The sequence below is a fragment of the Echeneis naucrates genome, chromosome 8 (genome assembly GCF_900963305.1).
Source record: "Echeneis naucrates chromosome 8, fEcheNa1.1, whole genome shotgun sequence".
Taxonomy (NCBI): domain Eukaryota; kingdom Metazoa; phylum Chordata; class Actinopteri; order Carangiformes; family Echeneidae; genus Echeneis; species Echeneis naucrates.
Genome location: NC_042518.1, coordinates 15603139 through 15627301, shown reverse-complemented (window position 1 = coordinate 15627301; position 24163 = coordinate 15603139). Strand labels below are relative to the sequence as shown.

The 24163-nt window shown below is 43.1% G+C and overlaps 2 protein-coding genes across 3 annotated transcripts; one reads left to right on the top strand and one right to left on the bottom strand.

Annotated features, from left to right (window-relative positions):
- Nucleotides 1-2031: 2031 nt before the first annotated feature.
- Nucleotides 2032-12224, top strand: rtbdn (retbindin). 2 transcript variants are annotated; one of them, XM_029509069.1, is made up of 7 exons: nt 2039-2110; nt 2807-2893; nt 3070-3249; nt 3352-3451; nt 5003-5131; nt 5935-6031; nt 10707-12224. In XM_029509069.1, exons 3-7 carry the CDS (start codon nt 3090-3092, stop codon nt 11067-11069), a joined length of 849 nt encoding a protein of 282 aa, XP_029364929.1. In that variant the 5' UTR covers nt 2039-2110; nt 2807-2893; nt 3070-3089; the 3' UTR covers nt 11070-12224. The 2 variants fall into 2 exon arrangements, with proteins under 2 accessions (XP_029364930.1, XP_029364929.1); XM_029509070.1 differs by lacking the exon at nt 2807-2893 and having other exon boundaries at nt 2032-2110.
- Nucleotides 12225-20360: 8136 nt separating this feature from the next.
- On the bottom strand, nt 20361-22144 carry junbb (JunB proto-oncogene, AP-1 transcription factor subunit b). Its single transcript, XM_029508132.1, has one exon. It carries the CDS (start codon nt 21821-21823, stop codon nt 20837-20839), a length of 987 nt encoding a protein of 328 aa, XP_029363992.1. The 5' UTR covers nt 21824-22144; the 3' UTR covers nt 20361-20836.
- Between the last annotated feature and the right edge of the window lie 2019 nt (nt 22145-24163).

Sequence of the window (24163 nt, the reverse complement as noted above, 5' to 3'; positions counted from 1 at the left end):
AACATTTCGCCTTTTATTTCCAACATTTGGGTAGTTGCAAAAGCTGGTTAAAGTGTCTGCTCTCCTGTAGAAATAGGTCAGTGGCACAAATCAAAGAAACTCTAAATGGCGGAAATGAATGCTTGTCACTTAATGAGTCGACAAGGATAGGTGGCACTGTTTGCCAGCTGAGGGTCAGCCTAAGGCCCAAATGCAGGCAGTGACCCAACCCTGTTAAATGAGAATGATAAAAAGGGTACACAGAGAGCAGTGATGGCCTGCTTTGTCCTCCCTCTCTCAGTTCCCTGAATAGCTCTTGCACAAAGGATATCGTTATTCCTCCTCTAATTACCAGATGGAGAGCTGTTTGTCTGCCCCTCGCTCCTCTGCTCTCACCCCCAGAAATAAAGTGTTCTGTGGGGACGACCCTCGGGTGTTATGAAACAGTCTGGTGGACAACCGGGCCTGAGCGAGCCCCCATTTCCTTCTTCAGCTCATACAGTATGAATTAGAGTTGCTTCTCCACTGAGACCATTTCATCTGCACTCAATCTGCGTGTTTGTTTGATGGCCAATCTGTCTGGTCCCTTCCTCTCCCTGCACAGTTTTGTTGCCAGAACCAATCATGTCTAAGGCATGTCACCAATTTCACAGTCTTGGTTTTAGCTGGACGTATCTAGGCCACAAGACACTCTCCATCTGCTCCTCTGTGGCCAAATGCCTTGGGAGAGCACTTGGGCAGAGAGAGAGAGAGAGAGAGAGAGATGCACCCAGCCAGGGATTAGTTTGGTAAAGCAGGTCCAAGGGGAGGTGAGATTAAAAGCCATGAGTAATAATACACACGGTGGAAAAACACACTGGCTGGCCACACTCATGTGCCCATATGACCCAAATGACATCATGCACTACACAACTGTCACAAAAAAATTGGTGTTTCAAATATTTACCACCAAATGGGAAGAATTAATATCATTTTTAGGGATTGCACGTCTTTGGTGGCTTTGCAGGCAAGATTATAGCTCTTACTCTGCAAACCGATGACCCACATGCATCTGTTGACACAGGTGGCAAATTGAAGAAGAAGCTGCATCCAAAAAAATAAAAAATAAATAAAAAATACTGACGCAGCGGCCCGACGGTGAGTTTGTGGTGTTTTGTTCCACAGAGGTGTCTGTTCCCTGTCCTCAGCATATCATGTAGTATTAAATCTCAGCTATACCCCCTTCTAACCCTGTCATCTGGAAAAAACCCTGACTTCAGTGGGTGTGTGTGTGTGTGTGTGTGTGTGTTGGGGGAGGACAGGTGTGACTCAGCACCACCTGTGAATGATCCCCCTCCAAACCAAGGGCAACACAGCCCTGATGAGATGAGAGTTTCCCTTTAAATCAGCTTGACAGTTTCTTCACTGTTTCCACCAACAACATTACTTGGAAGGGTCGAAGGAAGGCTGTCAACAAGGAGGATTTGGTCAAAGTCTCATTGGGAGATTAACGAGGAGGGAGTCCGGTCTTTGCTGCGTGCGCGCGTGTGTGTGCGTGCAAAAGAAAGAGCGAGAAAGGGAGGACTTCCCAGCATGGGGCAGAGGGGAGGGGTGAGCTGCCCGGTGGAAAGGACTGAAATGTCCTTCATATAAACCGGTAACAAAGTGGCGAGCAGCGGCCCCCGGGCAGCATAGATCACAGCCAGCACAGGGAGAGAGGGGAGAGAGAGAGGAGAGAGAGGGGAGAGAGAGGGGAGAGAGAGAGGAGAGAGAGAGGAGAGAGAGGGGAGAGAGAGGGGAGAGAGAGAGGAGAGAGAGAGGAGAGAGAGGGAAGAGAGAGGGGAGAGAGGGGAGAGAGAGAGGGGAGAGAGAGAGGAGAGGGGAGAGAGAGAGGAGAGAGAGGGGAGAGAGAGAGGAGAGAGAGGGGAGAGAGAGAGGAGAGAGGAGAGAGAGAGGAGAGAGGGGAGAGGGAGGGGAGAGAGAGAGGGAGGGGAGAGAGAGAGGAGAGAGAGGGGAGAGAGAGAGGAGAGAGAGAGAGAGGAGGAGGAGACCAGAGCACCGAGCACAGCCGCTGGATCCACAGCAGCTCACCGAGGAGGAAACACTGACCAGCAGACACACACAGGACGGAGCACCTCTCACCCGACGGCAGGTAAGCGCTCAGCCGCCCTGACAGAGAGAGGACGCTCCAGCTCAGTCTGCAGGGCGTCTTCAGGAGGTGGCATCGTTATCAGAGCACACTTACGGGTTTATGTGAAGACACCACATTGGTGTTACTGTGCAATAAAGATAACCGTGAAGTACCGTAAGGTCACCGTAAAGTCACTGATGAGCCACGACGGGCTCTAAAGGAAAAGCTGGAGACTTTGGGGAGTTTATTTCGATTTGAATTAGATTAACTGTGATTTTTACCTCTTGAAGTTGATTTCATGCTTTGGATATGTTGTGAAATATCGTCTGCGATCACATGTGTGTGTGTCTGTGTGTGTGCGTTTAATATATATTTCAAAAATAAAATTAGTTTGTGTATCGAAATGGCTGAGAACCTGCATAAATATTTGATGGCGCTGTTAATCGACTACAGGTGTGATGAAAACCTGGGCCGAGAATAAAGTTTCACCTGCTTGGCGTCCTCTTACTGACGCCTGTCTGTTTGCTGTTTAATTGTATCCGACCATTAGATGTCTGACCTGCTCGGGGCCATGCGGTCATGTCCAACAGATTGGTTTAATTCGTGTTATGTCGGCCACACATCGGCCAGCCGCCTGTCAGATTAAACAAGGACGCATGTGATCCATGTGAGCCCGGTGTCTCAGTCCCACCTAATTAGGCTCACCCTGTCTACTAGGTCACCACACGCAGAGCCGAGCCGCACTCTAACTCACTGTGTGCTCCAACGATTACAACCAGGAGGCAACTTTGACTGTGGCTTAAGGTACAAGAGGAATAATTTGGTCCATATAGTAACATGTTTTTGAGGCCCTTCATCTGTGTGGCCTTTTTAAACTGATTAAAGGTACATTATCATTTTGCATTGTGTGTTACCTTGTCCGCAATCTTTTCTGGTTGTGTTGTGCCTGCCGCTGTCCAACGTGCTGAACTCTTTCTCAGACCTGCTTCTGGCTGTAGAGATGGGTGTCACCTTTCGCCCTCTGCTATTGGTTTGCGCCTGTATGGCGGCTGTCCTGATTGGCGGAGCCCGCTCGGAGGGGATGTGTCTTCAAGACGGCAAGCACAAGGCCGTGCCCAGTCCGGAGCCGCACCTGAGGGACTGCGCGCTGTACGCTGACAGTGAGTGGCTGCTGCTCATCGCTGTGGTGGAACGACAACTATATCAGATTAGATTAGATTTCCTGGCTGACAGCTGCCTCAACCCGTCTCCTGTCCCGACAGATAGCTGTTGCACAGAAGAAGACATCCAGGACATCTCCCATGTTCCCTCTGCGACTAATAAGAATGAACCGTGGGACAAATGTGGGTCTCTGAGCTCTGAGTAAGTAGATGTCTGAGACAGTAGATGTCTTCATAATCCAGAATCTTTAAATTTCACTTTATCACAGCAATCATATTTATTTGTAGTTTTTTTTTTTTTTTTTATCAAAAGTTGATTACATTTTACAATCTTTTATGTAGAAATCATACATATCACATATATGTGTGATGCTGCCATATGTCACCTACTGTTTGAAGATTCATGGATGTAAGAAAATATAAGTTGCCCATTGTGAAATTTACACATATAAATATATCAAGTGGCCCTTATATGGTACAACCTCCAACCATGCAACAATTAAACCATGTTAAAATACCCCATTTCATTTGTCTATCTAAAAATAATTTATTTATCATTAATATTAAACATCAAATCTCAACATTCTGTAAAGGTGGTCTTCAACCTTTGGCGCCTGCTGTGTAGATGGATGTGTATTTATATTAGCATGCATCCTGAATATAATATTTGTCTATATTACAATATGGTTCAACCTCTGCTAGTCTTTGTGTAATGAGCAGTTCATTTGTATTTTGGAAAGTATAAATTAAATATATATATATAATACATTAGCATACACGGTTACATAATATGTAACTGTGTATGCAGCATGTGTATGCAAACAGTTCAGCATGTTGGACATGTATATTACACATTGACTCTGCTGCTCCCCCGGAGCCCTTTAATTGCCTGATTTATTTATTTATTTATTTATTTATTTATTTGACTTGCACAGCTTTATTGTTTCATTTCATTCTCACTGGTGTTTCATTCTCACATTTTTACTGCAGCAATTTCACCAAAGAAGCCCTGAAAGCCCAGGCGATGACCACAATAGAGCTTTTAGCTCCACATACTTAGCAAGCTGGTGGTGACCCAAAACAGAGCTAGAATTAGGGTATTGTGAGGTCAAATGGAGAGGAAATTTACAAATTTGATAAATAATTATTGAGGTATTTGGCTATAATTCATTATTGTCACAGTTCTTTTGTTGCTGCCCCCTAGTGTCCATAAAATTAGGTGTTGCTGCTTTAAGTAGCTTAATTGTAGTGACCTTTTGTCTCAGTTATTTTATTTATGATAATAAATTACACTGGCTTTAATAAAATGATTTAATGAAGAAGTATTAAATGAAATATTCAAGTCCAACATTGAACGTTATCTTCAGTAAATTTGTGGAATGAACAGTACAAAACGCTCAGTGGGTCAGTGGGTCCAATGAAGACACCATTATTCACTAATTAAAGGACGCTGTGCATTTGGTAAAGGCACCTTGGCAGTGAATTATCGGAAAGGTGGAAGTTAAAAAGAGACAAAAAGAGAAAAAGAAATATGACATCAACAAAATGCAAAACATACTACAAAAAAAGACAATGAATCAACACAAGCTATGTTAGACACATTAAAATCAATAAGACATATGGAATAGCATCATTATTACTTTTATGATCAGCCTTGTTGACCATGAAGAGTCAGGCCTCCCGTGGTCAATAGAGGTTTGAATAGAAATGTCAGTGAACATCATGGCAAGGCTAACTTCTTCTCCCTCCTTAGGTGTGAGGGTTTCCTGAAGCGTGTGTCATGCTTTTACCGCTGTTCCCCTGATGCTGCGCGGTGGCCTCATCCTCATCGCGGCTCATACATCCAGGCCGTGCCGCTCTGCCACAGCTTCTGTCGTGATTGGTGAGACTGCCAAACACACAGCCGAGCCAGCCTGAATCAAAATTGGTAGATTTCCCCCTTCACCTGTGAGGCTGTCAAGCGAGCAATTACCAGCCTTTGTAGCAACAGCATATGCTATTCATACTGAGATGGAATGCCCAATAAACAGCTAAGTCTGTTCTTATAAGGAAGGCCGCAAATATGTGAAAGAGTATTCCTGTCCCAGGGGATCCCCACCATTTAGGAACTACTCATTTCTGTCCCTTTTTGTTAAAACGATGGAAGAGAATGCAGTCGGCCTGCTGTGTGACTTTCATGGACACTCTGACGTAGTCATCTTCACAATTCTGAGACAAAATGTTCGTATCAGCAGTTAATGTCCTGAAACCAAATATTAAGAAATATTCCTACATGTAAGAGTCATGTTTTCATGCTTAGTTCCACATTTTGGGAGATATTATTTTTAGCTCTATTGGGTGAATCCTGCTAGTTACCAATCAGCTTCGCAAACAGAAGCCAGGGGGACACAGCAAGACAACAAAATCAGCCGACCAGCTATTATGAAACTCACTCACCAATGCATTGTATTATCTCACCTGTCAAAAGAAAAATTGTAAAAGTTGATTCTTTGATTCAGCCAAAAAATAGAAATATTGCAGTAGATAGCCCAATATAATTGTCTGTTTTTGTACGGATTAAACAAAACAAACAAGTGAATAATAAGGAACTAAATAAGATGTTTGCATTTGTCTTAATGCTAAACTAACCAGCTGCTGACTGGTCATATTTATTTATTATATTTATGTTGTATCACTTTTCTTCAGGTTTGACGCTTGCAGGATGGACCTGACATGTGCTCGTAATTGGGCCAGAGACCCCCGGGGACAGAACTGTGCTGGAGCCTGTGTCCAGTACCAGCAGGTAGGCTAAAGTCAGATTTGACGTAATCTGGGATTTTGAGTTTTTTTGTTGTTGTTTTTTTTTTTTTTTCTCCAATAAGTTTACGTAAATTTGTTTGTTTAGCTGCTTTCTCCTGAGAAGTGAAATGTGAAATTACATTATAATGGGAAAGGGATGTATTGTTAAACCATTAACTTTAAATTCTTAGCACTTGCAAAAGTGCGAAAGAGGTGTGTCATGTGAACAGTCTACAGTCACACCTTAGCTAGGATTTTGTGTCCTCACAGAGAAGGTCTGAGTGGTTTGAATCCCATTGACCGGCCTCAGAGCTCGTCATTTGAGCCACGTACGCAAGACAGGAGGTCAGCCTGTGTCGCGGTGACTGCCGGTGTTCAGGGAAATGGGCGGTTAGTGAAGGGTTAACGGTGCAGGGGCTGAAGCATGAAAAGGTTTGGTCCTGCTTCAGTGGGCAGGGGCCAGCTGGGTGATTTAAAAAGAGACACAATGACCGAGGGGCTGATGTGCAGCTGAGGCCAACAGCAAACCGTCACACAATGTGACACTTCATCTCTCTGTCTGTCTACTTGTCTGTCTACCTGTCTGTTTCTATAGGTGTCTGTCTGTCTGTCTGATCGCCTTTCCTCTTTTTCTTGCGACAAATTATCCCTCTCTGTCTTCTCTGTCTCTCGCTGTCTCTCCTTAACACATGCACACACCTAGTAAAAGAGAGATAGAGATAGACACCAAAAGGTGAACACACACACCCAGACACCAGACCTATTAAGGCAGTCTGGTGGATATTAGGTGTTTCTAAGAAATGACAAATTTGTTGGAAGAGAGAAAATGAAAAGAGACAATATCTGTGCGTGTGCATGTGCCATATTTTGTATGATACCACAAATGGTATGAAATAGCCTCCAATAAATTAAAGTAGCTCCCTAACAGTGCGTTTTAAATAGCTCCTGCACACAAAGAAATGAGTCACAGCATATTCAACAAATCGCCTCTCCAAAAGAGGATGGCAAGCGAGTGCCTGCCTCTCACTATGTTTTTGGAGGTCACAGCAATAAAGCTTCATTTTGTTTTCTTTTCAGTCAGCAGAGATGAGAGATTTTACAGCACCAAAGTCAACCTCAGGGCTGAGACGGGCTGCACGGGAAAACAAAAACCACACACATACAGACATATTTATTTATCTCTGGAACTGCATTCAGTCCACTTGCTACTATGAATTTAAAAATTCAAGTCCTTAACATTGAAATGTTTAGTTTCACAATAATATATATATTAAAAAAAATCCTTATGCAGCCTTTTTTAAGATCCTTAGTCGTGTTTCTGCCAGCTCCCAAAAAGTCCAACTGATAAGAAGAAAAAAGGTGTAGGGGTACGTGTGGTTTTGTGTGTGTGTGTGTCGGTGTGGAATAACTACACAATGATGCAGACAGGATTTGTAAACGCTGACTGCAGTAGATATTGATTTGCATAGAAACAGGCTAATACATTTAAAGGCACCAATAAACACGCACACACATCTACTGCATGCTAAAATCCCTCTGGCGCTCTGTCTCACTCTCTCTTTATACTCATTGGTAACGTTATTTGCCAGCCAAGGTCTGATTTATCTCAGCATTCGACACTCTTTCTGCTCCTGGTTTCGTTGGAATGAGGCTGCATCTGCAAAGAATAGCCATGTCTGTGCAGGAGGGCATCTGTGGTCAGAGGAAGGGGGAAATGGTCAGATCAGGTTATTCAACCCCCATTGCTTTGAATAAAACATTGTGATAACAGTGCAAATATGTTGTACATACAGGTTCTGCAATGAAATATGAGGGGCATAGTTAAAAAAAAAAAATGTGCAAAGTAGCTTTTAGTTTATTAACTGTAATTTACACTGTAAGTAATTTTTCTTTCCCAGAATTCAATGAATAAATTAGAGCTAAAGGGACCGGCAGGCTTTCAGAATACTATGTTGAATTTCTATGCTGTACTGATACTGTGGGCTACATTCACAATTCTTGCTTTGAAAAGAGGGTGAAGCAGAGACCTTTTGATTTTACATACCCTGTAAGTAAAGTGTGGCTACTTTGAGATATGGCAAACAAGCGTCTTTATTTCACAGCCTGCATGTCCCTTGGATTCACATTATTGAATTCTCTGCCTGTACATTTTTATTGCTTTGTCCCAGCCAAAGTGCACCACTTCTACTTCAACATAAAGGTCATTACCTTGGCTGAAAATCCTCATGCATGCTTTTAAGTAAAAAGGTGGTAAAAAATGAAAAAGAAAAAAAAAAAGGTCATTTGATTTTCATTCATTTTCAATTAATGAATAGCCAGAGCATTATTTATACAGTACGTTTTCCAGAGCAAAGTTTATAAAGGAAGTGTCAGATATGACTGAATGCGACAAGGCATATCTTTGTTCTCGTGTGTCATCAGTTTTGATTGTTAGACCATATGACATTAGATCCAAAAAGTACATGACTGTCCCCTTGTGTTTAACCATCATTTCAAAAACATGCAGAGCCTCTCTGACTGCAGAAACTGAGGCATAGCCCAATGTATTTTCCCACAGCAATAATTATGTGCAACATATTAATTGTAACAATGTTTATACCCATTGAAATATCACAAAATTGTCACTGCTTTATTCCCAAATCTCATCTTTTACCCTCATACTAATACATTTTTCCCTGTGCAGACACTACTATTTCAGGCCCTTTATATAAAATGATAAGTAATTTCTCATTTTTGCTCCTAAATCTGAAGCATTATTGTTCACTTGTTCATCGTGTTAAATCTGTATAATATTATGAGATAATATTTTAAATCATATTAAGGATTTCTTATTTCTTCCAACGCTAATTAACCAGTTTAATGACCAAACTGCCCAGCACGACTGCGTAGTGGTTAGAACTGTTGCCCCACAACAAGAAGGTCACAGGTTTGGTTCCCGTTTCTGTGTGGAGTTTGCATGTTCTCCCCGTGCCTGCATGGGTTTCCTCCCAGCATCCACAGACACGCATGTTTGGATTTGTTGGTGACTCTAAATTGTCCGTAGGTCTGAGTGTGAGTGGTTGTTGGTCTCTGTCTCTGTCCTCCTCGCAGCGGAACGGAAAAGCGGTAGAAGTTGAGAGAATGAATGATCTTGATTGGAAAGAATCGTTGCACCTGCTTTGAGAACGAACAAATCTTTCCTTTTTCTTCCCTGCCTCCTTTTTCACACCAGATGCAATGTCCTGTCATTTGGACAGAGGAGGGCAGAAGTGAATGAGATAAGGACAGGAAGGACAGGATACTGCCCCGGGAAATTTCTGTATCTCACTTATTCGATCACACCATGTTGTCTAAAGCCACTTGTGCTTGTACTGAATTAACTCTGGCAGCAAACCATGTACGCCCGGGGAAGGAAAGAAATGTTTGTTCAAATTAGGGTGGCTGTTTGTGTGTATGTGTGTGTGTGCGTGTGTGTTTTATGGGGTCTCAGAGACAAGACCTGAGCGTCAGACGAAGAGCACATGTAGTGAAGGGGAATAGCAGTCATCCTTTTTGTCCTTTGAGCACAGTAAATATATTACAGCTTTGTCTTCACCGTGCACCCTGTGTGACTCAGTCTTAATCCCCCAACAGACAGGAGGATAAAAGGAGGCAGACGTTGGGGTGGGGGTGCGTTAAGAGAATAAGTGAGATGTACAAACAGCAAGTGCAGCAATACACAGGAGAGGAGAAAAATGCAGCGGGGAGATGAAGTGGAAGTTCGGCGGGGGACAAAATGAGCTATAGCACGAGATGGTGACTTGGCAGCACATCTTAATGACTGGTTATGAGGCGGTCACTGGAGAGAATGGGAGCTTTGACACACAAAAAGCACAGTGCGTCACTGAAACTTCATTAATTAGCTTTCTCAGCCATTTCTAAGTATGTAGGCCTACACCATTTAGACTTAAACAGCTTAAATGTTGAATTGTGATTTGTTTTTCCACTGTAGTGCAATATCCCTTTTAATCCACATCTGTCTTATTAGAGAGGAATGTAATTTTTCATGCTCCAGAAACCATAAAGCTAATGTCAGCAGTAATTGGAGTTTTCTTCAAAGTGCAACTTCATACAGATGGAGCACTGTGATGAATTTCGTTTTAAATGGTGACACAAAAGGAGCCGCGAGTGACCTTTTCTGTTTGGTTTGGATCTGTCCATCTACTGTATTCTGTGAAGCTTGACAGAATCATCGTTCTATCATAAAGGCAGTGCAGAGATAAAATCTTTCAGCTATCAGAGTGTGAGTTCTTCAAGGTCAAATCTTTTAATTTGCTCTCAAGGTTTGCGCAGACAAGGTGAGGTGTGCGAGGGAGGCAGACAAAAGCTGCTCACCAAAGCAGCTGCTGCTAAGGGGGTTTGTTCTCAAGGCCGCTGCTGCCCTGGAAGGCCAAAATAACTTATTTCAATAGATGTTCACAAGCAACAAAAGGTTACACTTTGTGAAGCAAAAATCCAAAATGACGTTAGTTCTGTCCTTCCCAAATTTCATCAGTTGTTATGTTTTAGTGACAAACGACTTATAACTGCTCGTGTTAAGTTACTTATGAAACTACAGCACCTCTGTTGTAACTGTGTCAACCCAAAGGAACTTCTTTCACTGCATGCGTGCGTGTGTGTGTGTGTGTGTGTGTGTGTGTGTGTGTTACGTGTGCATGTAGATGTACCAGCACGGCAGGGATCTCTGTGAGAGCCTGTGGGGTGATGCTTTCATGACAGTGGAGGATGACCCAGAGGATGTGGGAGAGGCTGGAGAGATTGGAGCGGAGGGGGACAGCAGTCGTCCCTGCGGCTGCCTGACCCTGAGTCCATCCGATAAGGACGTGATTGCTGCCCTCAGGGCCCAGCAGGATGACCCTGAGGAGCTGGACACCACCAAGACAGGCCTGCCTCAGTACCGGGCCCCTTGCCAGACCAAGCTGCCACTGCAGGCCAGAAGCAGCAGGAAGGGGAACTCCGTGCTCCGCAAGCGCTCGGTCTTGGTAGATGACGGCGAGGGGAGCGGCAGTGGCAGCAACTTGTAGAACAGAGTGGTAGATGACAACAAATTTAGAGTTAACTGTCTAGCTCCTAATATACAAAATCTATCACTTGAAATGGAGTTGTAACCTTGCTCCTCTAATTAACCTTACCACACAAACCTAAGCTCTCCTTATCATTACCATTCCATTTCAGATATAAACTATATGGTTTAGTTGTACTGGGAGAAGATAGGATTACTAGCTTGAAACCTTCCTGATCTGTTATTCGATTGAAAACTTAACAGTTGGGGTAAAAAAAAAAAAAAAGAAGAATTTGAAATTACAGATACCGCTGATAACAGATTCAACGTATTATAAGAATATTTAAAGGCCAAATCCTCAATTCTGCAAGGGCTCTGACTTCAATAATAAGAATATCCTATCTAATAATGCTCGATATTACATAATGGTTTCAGAAGTGTTTTCTTGCCAGCTAAAAAGGGGATTTTTTTTGTCACCAGGTCTTTATCAAGGTCAGGTAACACACATCAACTCTGTGTTAACATACGAGGTGTGTGAAGTCTTGTACCTGGGAAATGTAGAGTGCTATAGATTTTAACATTTTTGCATGAGTCTGGAGGACTATTCATGACAGAGATGTAAACATAATGTACCTGCGCCAGTACTTCACTACCCTGCTTCTATTTTTGATCATCTAGGTGACTTTAATCTGTGCATTAGTCGGTTGTTATATGCAGACTTTACTTTTGTGATGCTGTGCTGTGCGGTCTATGTGTCATGAGTCAGAACAACAGCGGGTGAAAGCAAAACAGAGCTATGATAATGAATGTAACTTAGGTTTTCTAACAGCGACTACTGGCCTGAATGTGAGGGATCTGGTGTGATAATGACAATGAAGATGTGTGCTTAGTCCTTTAGGGAAGGTTTAATATGCAGAAACAAACAGTGAATCCACAGAGACAGTACTCAGACCAGATACTGTAAGGTTGCCCTGCTAGTTTAATCACACACCACCAAAATACCGTGGATGTTTCTTTTATAATCGCGTTATGCATTTCTAAAGTGAGGTACTGTTACATGTAAATGTTTTGTAAAAAAAAAAAAACAAAAAAAGGGATTTGTCTGATTTCTGATAACGTTGGCAAAATGGGTGTTTCAGTGCTTTTCTTTACATTCTCAATAAAGACAACATTTCTAAATGTCATCTTGAATCCATCATACGTCTAGATGCTGGACTTTGTAATTAAGCTTCTTTTCGTCTAAAACTAAAGCTTTTCAATGATTTACACAACCTGGGCTGACTTTAGTTGAGTTCATCAGGTGTTTTTTTTTTTTTTTTTATCAGGTTGGAGGAATTTTGTAAAGGAGTTGAATTATTGTACAATGTTTCCTTCACATATAAAACCACCTGCTGAGCAGAGCTACATTCAGACTTTCTCCACACTAGGCATCAGAAACCTCAAAGCTCGGGAAATAAACTCAGCTCACTGCACATCACCTCACTTCCTCTGTGTTCTCTGCTGTTATTCTACACCACATCTGCAGCAGCACTGAAGTGAAACTCTCTTGTACATAGCCAGGGAGAGAAGCCGTGGTTACAATGCAGTGGCTAATCTGGAAATAAGTCAAATAAATGTCTCCACATGACTGCTCCTCACCGACTACAAAAAACATAGTTTCAGTCAAACTGGATCGTTTCGGGGGTTCGTTTGCTTTTTAAATTTACCTCACCTACCTGTTAAAAACGCTAAATCAATCACAGTACACGTCTGTAAGTTCGGAGCACTGCGTGTTGACTCACTGAGAAACATTTAACTGCAGTGGTGATTTCTGCAAACATAGTCTCCACCTCTGATTATGGGAGAAGGCAGGGTGTCTTCTCACCACTCTCAACCCACAATTCTCTGATATATCATGACAAGTGTGTTTACCCTCCTGTTCAGACAGCTGTCGCTCATTCTCACCCTTTCCCACCATGGCTTTAAGGGAGAAATTCAGAAGTTCTTATATTTAAACAAGTATCAGGACAGTTTATTTTAAGTCTGATTTTATTATACGCCCTTCTTTCAAGATGAATGCCTGTTGGGCTTTGGAGGATTTAAGTCCTTCCAATGATTCAGCTATGCGGCAACTGAACTGACAAGAAGAGTCATCATCTCAATCCAAAAATTAAATTAGACCGTCTCAATAAATCAGGACACATGAATAATGTTCAAATCAAAAGTACAGAGATAACAATATGGCTTATATTGCTTTCAAATAAGCTCAATAAAAGTGACTAATTCATGGACCTATGAGATGAATTATCTTCGGTGTTGGCTTTCTCAGTGGAACAGTGTATGCCCTCTGCAGGTGAAAACCCTGGGAACACAAGTTATAATACCACACACCACTTGACATTTTTCTGTTAAAAGGACAGAAACTGAGGGAGGGTGTGTGTGTGTGTGTGCGCGGCTGTTTTTGTAGTGAACTGGTACTTGATGATGTTAGCTTATAATGTAACCTCTGTGAAAGTCATTGTCTCAGCAAATGACAAAGCTGAACGAAAAGGATCACAAATAAGTCTGCAATTTCAGCACACACGCACACACCCACACTTCAGCTCATGACTGATAAGGCAAACATAGATAGATAGATGAAACAAGGTTATCCTTTTCATTTGTTTCAGCATTGTTACAGGGTTTTTTATACAAGACCATTGCCTGACACAAATTATAACACAAATGAGATGATGACGGAGGTGTCGTTATAATTTGTTTCAGCAAGGCCAAAACCTGACCTTCAAGGTCCCAAACACTCTTTGGGTTAATATGGCTCTCCCTTTCACCCACTTACTCTCAGACAAACACATACCTAAATCGTGACTGTTCGTGCTACTTTGTAAAGTTTTATTCACTCCATGTGGATTACCCTCACATACCCTCAGGAGAAAACAAACCTGCGTCTGGTTATATAATACAAACCAATACACAGAAACAAGTATGGTATATGATACAGTGTTTTAGGGACTGTGCAAAAATGACTGCAGTGGGAAGAGCAGGTTGAACCTTATCTCTGGTTAGTGGACTAGTTGTGAAAGTCCCAGTTGAAGTCTGCTGACCAGCAACTAAGGCCAGCACCACAGCCTAACCTGAGCAAATAACACAGATATAACATGACATTCGGTACCCTGATGGTACAGGGAAGTAATAACATTGGTTTCTTTACTGTGATGTGCTCCATATTATGTATAAAAGGTAATTAGTAACCTCTGAACCATTAAGTAACATCCAGCACAGGTAGGGATAATGACTGTACTCGTCAGTGCATGGTAACAACGCCACCTGCTGGACAGATCTACTGACAGTAGACATATGATGTCAGGTGGCTGCTAAGCAGGTTCACACTTTGCTTCTGGAACATTGATCGGTAAACTGATGACCTAATAGATATTCTTTTTTTTAAAAATTAGGACTCTCCACAGCATGACAATCCACCATCCAGTCCTGTGTGTGCTTGTAGCAGGTTGTGTGAAATTGTACTCAGTTCCAGCTGTTATATCAATATGGTTCCAGATCAAGCCATTATTGATGAACAAATTAAAGACTTTATGAGGCTGGACCCTGTCTCAAAACTCTCTCCAACTAAATAACAATAAAACTGAGGTACTCGCTCCTGTTCCTATTATCTGCTGGGTTTGGATGGCTCCTAACCACTTGCTAAAAACCTTATTTTGATCACCTTAGAAAGATTTCAAAGACTTCTTTCTGCGATCCTCTGGTAAAGTTCTTTTAGTGACTGAAGACAACGGGGTTTATCATTATTATTATTATTAACCTGGACTCTCATAACAACTGAGTGAATGAGATTGCCCCCCGTGTTACATTACATGTCTTCTGTTTCTCCCAGCTGGCATGACCCTTGCTCTTCCTTTTTTTTTTTTTTTTTTTTTTTTTTTGACTGTCTCATCAGACTGTTGATTTCTTTTATCGTTCATTTTGCTTTGTGGATTGATTGTTTCTGTCAGTTTATGGCTTATTCAATAAACTCCTGGCTCTGTGTTCTGCTGCTGGCTCTTATGTTTCTCTTTCCTTGGGAACAAGTCTGCTACAGGCATTTCTTCCATCTTCCAACACTAACAAAACGCAAACGCAAAACTAGCTCACACAGTGTGTCAGTAAGCACAGAACACCAAATCATTAGACTGACCCGTGTGATGAATGGATGAATGATGGCACCTGAACACACAATCACCTGCATTTACCGAACTCATTCACTCATGACTGACACAGGAGCTACATGCCATCATAATGATCCTAGTAGCTGGGCATTTTCCAACTAGAAGAAACAAAGTCATTAATAACGCTGCTGAAATACATGACGCTGTATTGAAAGTACAGTGAATTCAGCTAATATGAGCCTTGGGATGCACAACAACATTAATTTATCCTGAGGCATTATGAGCAAAAGCTGGTCGTTTTTCACCAGTTGGGAAGGAAACTCATCCTATTGACTTTGATCGTTTCTTTCCCGGGTGAAACAACATGAGGCTTTTTGAAGCTGTATGGCCTCAAGTGCACTATCCAGGAGAAATTATGTTGTTTATTCTGGGGGAATAAAATAAATCAAGAGAGGGCCTAAATGTCAGCCAAAATATTGCAGAAAGTGAGGTCTGTTGGGCAAGAGCCGAGGACTAAATCAAATTAGCAAAGAGGGAGAAAAACAGATGCAGATGTCATCACACATATAAGCAACTTGTGCATCGACCTGCACCCAACACCTACCACCTTCACAGTACACAGAAATTGTCAATTCAAGGCTAGATATGGTGGAAGGCCACACTCTAAACACATATGCAGATGGCTACACTGTAACATTAACCATCCTATATAAAGATATCAGCATTATGTTCCTGTATAACTTGGTTTGGTTTTGGCTCATATGCTACAAAAAAAAATTGAAGAAATTACATTATTTACTGAGCCTGTAACAGTAAAACTTAAATAAGATTGTTGCATGAATTTGCTTTTAAGAATTAATATCAAACTACTAAATCAACCACCAAACAAATGGTGTTTTTATTGGCTCCAACATACACAGTATAACTTTATTCAATCCTCCTATTGTGTGCAGTGGCTGCTTTAACTTGGCATTAAAATTGCTTGCTGACTTGAATGTATAAAAGGATGGGGCCAAAACAGAGGCCAGAGGTGTGGTTGAAGACGCTGATGGTTTAGTGCAACACAACATCTAGTAAAAATTCTGATACTTTGATCTAACCTGAGTGCAGGTAGGCAGCATAGTGGTTAGGGCAAGAAGACGGTCACCGGTTCAGTTCCCGGCCTGGGGCCTATCTGTGAGTTTACATGGTCTCCCCATGCCTGCGTGGGTTTCCTCCAGGTGCTCCGTTTTCCTCCCACCATCCACAGACATGCATGTTTGGGTTAGGTGGTGACTCTAAATTGTCTGTAGGTGTGAGTGTGAGTGGTTGTTGGTCTCTGTCTGTCTCTGTGTGATGGACTGGTGAGCTGGGATTGGCTCCAGCACTCTCCCCGACCCGGAAACGGATAAGCAGTAGGAGATGAATGAATGATCCAGCCCGCTCTTCTAAAAAAAATGAAATAAAAAAATAACGCTCTTTTAGCAAGGAAAAGGTATGCAATACAAACCCCTGTTTTCTGATCACTTCCCTCTCTAATAATTTTCATACAATCCCTTACTGAAAATAAATACAGTCTGCATTGTAATTCTAGAAGCTGCGCTACAGGCAGGTTTGTAGTTATTAATGCAGATGTGGTTTAAATATATTATCCTGTTCCTGCACAGCAATCCCAAACATAAATCTACATATTGTCCACATTGTTGTTGGACAAGCAATAGGAGAAACTGAACTTCAATCACAAACATAACCCACACAAAATGAAATGGGAAATACTAATTCACTATACAATATAGAAACTGCCAGAGACCTTAATATACTTCAGCACACACAGAATACATGTCCTACAGCCCTCTGCTCGTCTGGTTTTAATAACTAAAACTTTCCAAACCCTTCATCTTCTGTCTGAGATGTCCCTTGAGCCAGGACACCCACTCCCATGTAACTGTGCTCACCAAATGGTAGTGAGGGCAATGTCTATGTGCTAAAGCAAATGCTGAGATGTGTAAAGAAACTATCTTCATTGCTTCTGTTTTGCATCATGCCCGACAAAACATTTGTTACGTTTTTTTTGTCAAGGCCTCCTCTTTGATCGTTAAGGCTCTCTGTGCTCTGACACAGGAGGACATGGTTGTTATTCTGTGAGATAGGTCATGTGATAATTACTATAAACTTTGAATAAAAGTAGCAAATTAGCATTTCTGAAATATAAAAAAAAGAAACAAAGAGTGAGAGAATGTTGTTTGATTTTAACACTTTACATTTTGACCAAAACAATGTGGCCTACTTAATCAGTCTCTGAAATAGGCAAATGATAAAATGTGGAGCTGAAATTAAAGTTACATGGGACTCAGTAATGGGGTTAATATAGATCATCTATGAATTATCTACGGAACAGGTGATGGCCATAACAAAGAATGTGTTTGAAATAGGCCTTTGCTGCTGCTTTAGTTTTATTCCATTAGATGGCAATGTGCGCCCGCAGAATTCCCTCACACTCCACCCAGTGGAGTGTCCTATCTCTGTGATCTTGACCTGCTTTCTGGGACACTCCTCTCCTTTAATGTTTATACACCAGAATACATTAGAATGTGACCTTTTCTAAACAATTGCTGTTTGAACACCAACACTGTTTCCTGTGTGATCAGTCTCAATGTTCGGGACAGTGCAGTTCCTCTCATGTTTCCACAGCAGCCTCAACTGTAAAGACCTGACACATTATACTGGCACTGGCTGCTCTGTAATGAGTATCTGTATCAAATGAATGGGACAGATGGTCAACTAATCTCTATTTAATTGAATGTGTAAGAAAAATATAATGACATCATAAGAAACCTTCACTTCACTAAAAGCTTTCCATCTGCGATATTGTTTTAGAAATGTTCAAAATGAAAACACATATTACATAACCTTAATATACCAAGCAGAATGTCGATAGTCTCACTTCTAACACTGCTGCATAGTTAAAATTAGGTCTCATGAAAATAATACCCCCACCCCCACCCCCCCAACCCCAAACCAGATCTCTGTTAGCTTTTTAAAACTCCTGATACAACTTGCGATCCAGCCTCTGTAGAATGCTCAGATGGCCGCAGCAAGGTGGGAGGAATATTCATGGTTTTCAAGAAGATAACAGAAGATCTGAGAGAGGGAGAGAATGAGTGAGAGAGCCAAGCCTGTGTGTGAGCCTGTGGGAGGGGAAGGGGGCTCATGGAGAGGAAAATCAAACCCACCTAGGGCTGTTAATACGTCACTGTTCACATCACAGATGTTCCCACAGACACTCAGTGTGGGTTGTGGGCTGAGGCGTGTGGAGAACCAGTATGGCATCAGTTGGCTTGTTCCTGGAGTGTGTGAGCGCATTATAATATGTAGGCCTGCTGTTTGCGTAAATGGAGACTTGAACACTGCAGTAATATCTTAAAATATTCCTATGAGTAGGAGCTGGACTTGAGAATAAAAGAAAATAAAATAGCTTTGTGTTGCTTGTATGTCAGAGGAGGTGTTATCAGATTTGATTTCTTAGAAAAGGCATTCATAATCATGCATTTTTGACAGAAAATACAGCACTTTGCTCCTTGAAGACCACACCAGAGTGTGTGACTTCTATGATGTCACACTGATGTTTATCATAAAGGTTATTAGAAACTGTTGAATACGGCAGAAACTCAAAAATGTACATCCCCTTAAATATAGGTTTCTAGACGAAAAAGAAAAGTCACAGGAAGGGAGAACTTGTGTGGGTGTACCCGGTTTTGTTTCCACGTTCATGGCAAAAATAGAGGAGTTGTTATTGATGGAAATTAAACTTTGAATACGTGTCAGATGAAAATATGTTTTTTTTTGTTTTTTTTAAAAAAGCAAACCTTCCTCTCCAAAACAATTTGAGGTGAGAGTGCGCTCAAACCGCAACCCTCACTCACACAGGCTTTTGAAGTGGTTTTCGTGTGTACTGAGAGGGTTTTTTTTTTCAGTCCGGATTGGCTGTCTTGTTTACTTCTACGTCAGAGACTGTTTTCATATTACAGAAACCCCCTTTCTGATTTCCTTGAGACCAACTTCAGCACAGCTTTCAGTAGGTCACAATAGCACATTTGTTTACGGCCTCGTTTATTTTGCCATGGATGTCGTTTCCCTTGAGTCACTTTTATGAGTGAGCCTCTTCATCTCATATAATAATCCTTGTCCTGGGCATCCGGAGCAGAGACCCCTGCCTAATAACGGCAATGCGTAATGACTCATTCGCAGTATTTAACGCGGGGTTTTCCACCAAAACCCTTATCCATCCCATCCCCTGCTGCAGCACATATTTGCCTGGTGATGCGTCCCGGAAAAATGTCCTTGGCAGCATGCACATCTTCATCCATCCATCCATCCACACGGACGCTCCTGCGCGCCCAGGACGCCCACTCTCGACGCCTGCTCTGCCAAGCGGCTGTGGCATCTCCAGATGCCCCCGACATTCCTGAAGCCACTGTCACTTCCCATCGTGTGCAGGCTCTCTGTTATACTGACACCTCAAATATGTCCTATTGGCTGAAGGGTGAGCGGCACCGACAGGTTGAAGGGCGTGACTGGGACTTTATCATAAGCCTCAAATATGGCCATATCAGGCAACGTAATAAGTTTAACAAAATAAAATGCGTTTTGCCTGCTTGCTGCAGTACTCTGGAAAGTTAGATAAACTTTTATTCAGCTTCCTTATAACACTGTTGAACTTTGCTCCATTTGCGCGCGCGTGCGCGCGCGCGTTATTGTGAGACGGGTGAGTCTCAACTTGCACAACGATAACTAAGGAAATTCCGCCACCCTCGTGAATCTCGCGGCCCTTATCGACACCGTACAGGAAGAGATTAAGGTGAAACCAGTTTGCTCTACCTGGGCGGGGGTTCCCATAAATCCTCCCATGTGACGGAGTAATCACCAACATGCCCATATTTGGACAAGCCCGTGCGTAATTAGGAAAGACCTACGTGCGCGGACCCCGCTCTGCGCGCGGAGGCAGTGAAACCAGAGCGTGCTTGTGTCAGTGAGAGCCATTATCGCTGTTATGGTTACTGTACCGTAGGAAAGAAAGCTTATGGGCGCTCCCCACTCTTTCCTCCCTCATGCCTGTGTGTGTTTTGTGTTTTCAAGAAGACCCATGTTCTGCTATCAATGACGTACAACAAACACTCGAGATCTTTTTTTTTTTTTCATTTCTTGTGAAGACACTTTACTTAAATACACATGACAAATAAAAAAAATACATTGTAAACATTGGACATGATACGTTTGTCTGGATCAACCGGACAAACACGAATAATTTACATAAGGAATAAACGTAGCATTGCAGGACAATATCTGTTGCAAAAGTACAAATAATAATTTCCACTTTCTAGGCTTCTATTAGTAAACCCGACTGAAGGGCCAGTGGCCGACATTGTGTTTGCTCAGTCTGGATGCTGCCCTGGTCTCTAGAGTTGAATGGTCCTTTGAGGAGTGTCCAGCATCCGGAAGTACCATTTCAATCAGTCTTTTCGCACTAAAATACCATACAGAGTTGTCTACACAGCCCTCGGCCCTGTGCTGCTGTCAGTGCTGACAACACATCAGCCGGTATTCCAGTGCTGCGCATGCAGATCATGTCTCCAGTGTTATTACTTTTCAGTCAGTCATTAGTCTCTGGTGTTTAAAACGCCTCCATCTTGCTCGTAAGCATCAGCTGACAGCCGCTGCTCACATGTGTCAGGACCTTCTGTTTGAGCTGGGCCACCTGGTCCCGGAGCACGGACGCTGTGTTGGACAGGCCCGCGTTGTCGTTCTTCAAAACTTTCACCTTCTCCTCCAGCCGGGCGATGCGCTCCAGCTTGCGCTTCCGGCACTTGGTGGCCGCCAGCCGGTTCCTCAGCCTCTTGCGCTCCGCCTTGATCCTCTCCTGGGTCTCCAGGTCGATCGGAGACATCGGGGGAGAGCCGTCGCTGCTCAAGAGGTCGGGCACGGTCTGAGGCTCCTCTTTCAGAGCGACGAGCCGCTGCGGATGGAGACCGGAGGCGGGGAGAGTGTGCTGGAAGGGGTGGGCGCCGTGCGTCGAGGTGTGCGGGTGGCTCTGCTGCTGCGGCGGCAGATAGCTGATGGTGGCTGTGGGGTAGCTGGATGCAGAGGAGAGGCTTGTGTTCGGGCAATAGGCGTTCAGTGTTGTGTAAATGGGAGGCTCCGGCTGCAAGGCGGTGCCGAAGACACTAGAGGCCGCCGCTGAACACGTCGTAACTCCACCGGCACCGATGGACACATTGGGAGGGGGCATCTGGTTCATCTTGTGCAGCTCGTCCAGGGCTTTCACAAACCCCTCAGCGAACCCCTCCTGCTCATCGGTGATGCCCCGGTTGTAGAAGTACTGACCGGGGGTGGGAGTGGTGATCACACCGTTACTGTTTTGGATGATGAGCCTCTCTAGCTCAGGGGATGCGAGCTTCAGGGACCCCACGTCTTGCTGCCCCCCTTGGTACAGGTCTGTTTCGGCTCTCAGCTGGGATTTCAGGTTGCGATAAGGCTCTGTCAAGTTCAAATTCATATTCTGCTTTAGCAGTTTGTAGTCGTGCATTGGCGCATCTGAGTGGCCGTAAGGCGACAGAAAAGAGTCGTCATGATAAAAAGGCTGTTCCATCTTTGTAGACATAAAGTCGTAGAAAAAGTGAGCTTACCAGCTTCTTTACAGAAACACAGTCTCTGGGTTATCAACAAATGTCACTGTCAGCAGAGAGCATGCATCAACTCAGGCACTCGTCTTCTCTCTTTTAACTGTGTTTCCCAGAGTCAAAGTGGAATCACTCCAAAATAAAAAAAAATAAGAGTGAAAGTCCAAAGTCCAGTAAGAGCTGCACTGAGTTCAGTTACGGCAGCTACAGGTCTTCTCCAGTGTAAGCTGCTCTCAGCCCAGTGAAGGAAAAGTTGTAACGCTAGAGTCCTTTCGGCTGACGATGTGCTGCTGCTGCGTGTTGGTCGAGGTGTGTTCAGGCGGATACGCGACGCGCTTCTTTATAGGCGCGCCACGCCACAGGCGAGCGCTGCGCCGTGATTGGCCGGACGGCTCGATGTGTCGTACTACGTCAAGTGACGCTAATGCCGGGAAGAGGCGACTGTAAACAAGCCTGTAGGCAAGAGAGCGCAGCGAGGAGGGAAGAGAGCGCTGTCACAAACAGACGGCCGCCGTTTTTCATGCGTTTTCAGATTGAATTAATGACTGTTAGAGGAGCGAAGAGGTGAGATTACTCTGTTAGGCCAAAGCACCGCTCTAAATTCAGCCACGCGTTTCGTTACCAAGTCAGGGGAAAAAAAATGCGCCATGGATCGCTTGACTTATTTCAAAGGTTGTTCATATCAAATATGGCTCTGTTCATTTGTAGCCTGATGTTGGATTCATTATTTATCGAATACAGCCGAGAGTTTGTATAAAACGTGGGGCCAACTGTGCTGTTTATTGTGATTCAAGCTGTGTAGGAAGTTCGAAGGCCTTATATGGGCAGGGTGACGTAGCAGTTCCTCTTCGGGACAACCGGGAAGCCACGCCCACCCGGCCTCATTCCAGTAGCATTCCTGCTCCTTCTTAAACCCCATCCATGTGCTCCACAGTTAGGGACTTTCTGCCTCAGCAGGGAGCAGTGAGCTCAGACAGCTCCAGCTGTCAGGGCTCTCAGTCCAAAGCAGGTCGTGAGCCCCGCTCATCAACGTCTTCATCACTGGTATTGACATTAATATATATTTTATTGATATGACAGGCTACCTCACTGTTAACTGTAGTGACACACACCACTGGAGCAGCAAACTGTCTGGGATCAGCTACAGAAAAGACTCCTGCAATAACCTTGGAAAGTTCTGAAGGAAGGTGCTGCTGATGCTGGGCATGTGGCCTACAGTGACACAGCTTTGATCATGAACGGCAAATAGAGAAATCGTCATCCGACAGGAACCAAGCCCAGTTAATTATCCCAAGCAGGAGGATTCATGTTAAGTATTTCATCCTTTTGATCTCTAAGGCTTGTAAAATAATAACCCTTCATTTGGTTTTACCTTACAACCAGATGAACCAAGGTTCAGCCTTTTGGTGTCCAGTGCACGGAGGAATGAAATGTGATTCCTCAATAGTGCACCTGTTTCAGATGTGGAGAAGAGAACCTTTGTCTCCTGTTTGTAATTCTTCAAACGCCCACACAAACACAGACAAATGCCTGCACCGATGGATCCTGTATCCCTGCACAGACAAAACAAGTCAGGTAGGATGCTTTGCCTCGGCGGGCGCTAAATCCTGCGGCTGCACCTGAGGGACGGACCTCTGATCGTGTTCACCAACCATTTATGCCAGGAAACACATCAATAACAAATCTTTTGTTTACAGATGGCAACTGGAGACAAGGCTAGAACAGAATACATATTATGACTGAACAATGAAAATGCCCATGATCTCATTAAAATGTGCAGATCAATGATTGCAAAGCTTTTTTTGTCTGATGTACCCCCACAGCCCTATCCGATGGGCTCAAAGACCACCCATTTTCCAGATATCAATGGATTTTAAACTGGATATTAACTAGGATTAATTATATAAAAGAATTACAGTTATTAACATAGCTTTAATTAATATGAGATCAATATCTAGTCTTCAGATATCTCTGGTCAACACAAATTCATTTTTAATCAAACATATTCCAATGTTTATATTTCGCTAGAAAGGGGGTTATAAGAGTTAATCAGCGGTCTAACTATAATAACGAACTCCAATATGAAATAAACCAGAATAGGATCACATGAAAACACATAAAAAAAGTGCTGCTCCTCCTTCAGTGATTTACCCTTTGCCGTTTTCATCCGTGAAATGTCATTCACCGAGTTTCCAACCTGTCCTGGAGCAGGGGGCTGGATCAGCATGATTTTCCGTTGGCAGTGAGCACATGCTACATGATTTTTTTTTTTTTTTTTTTAAAAAGGAAATATTTGCTCAGACAGACCCTGTTATCATGTT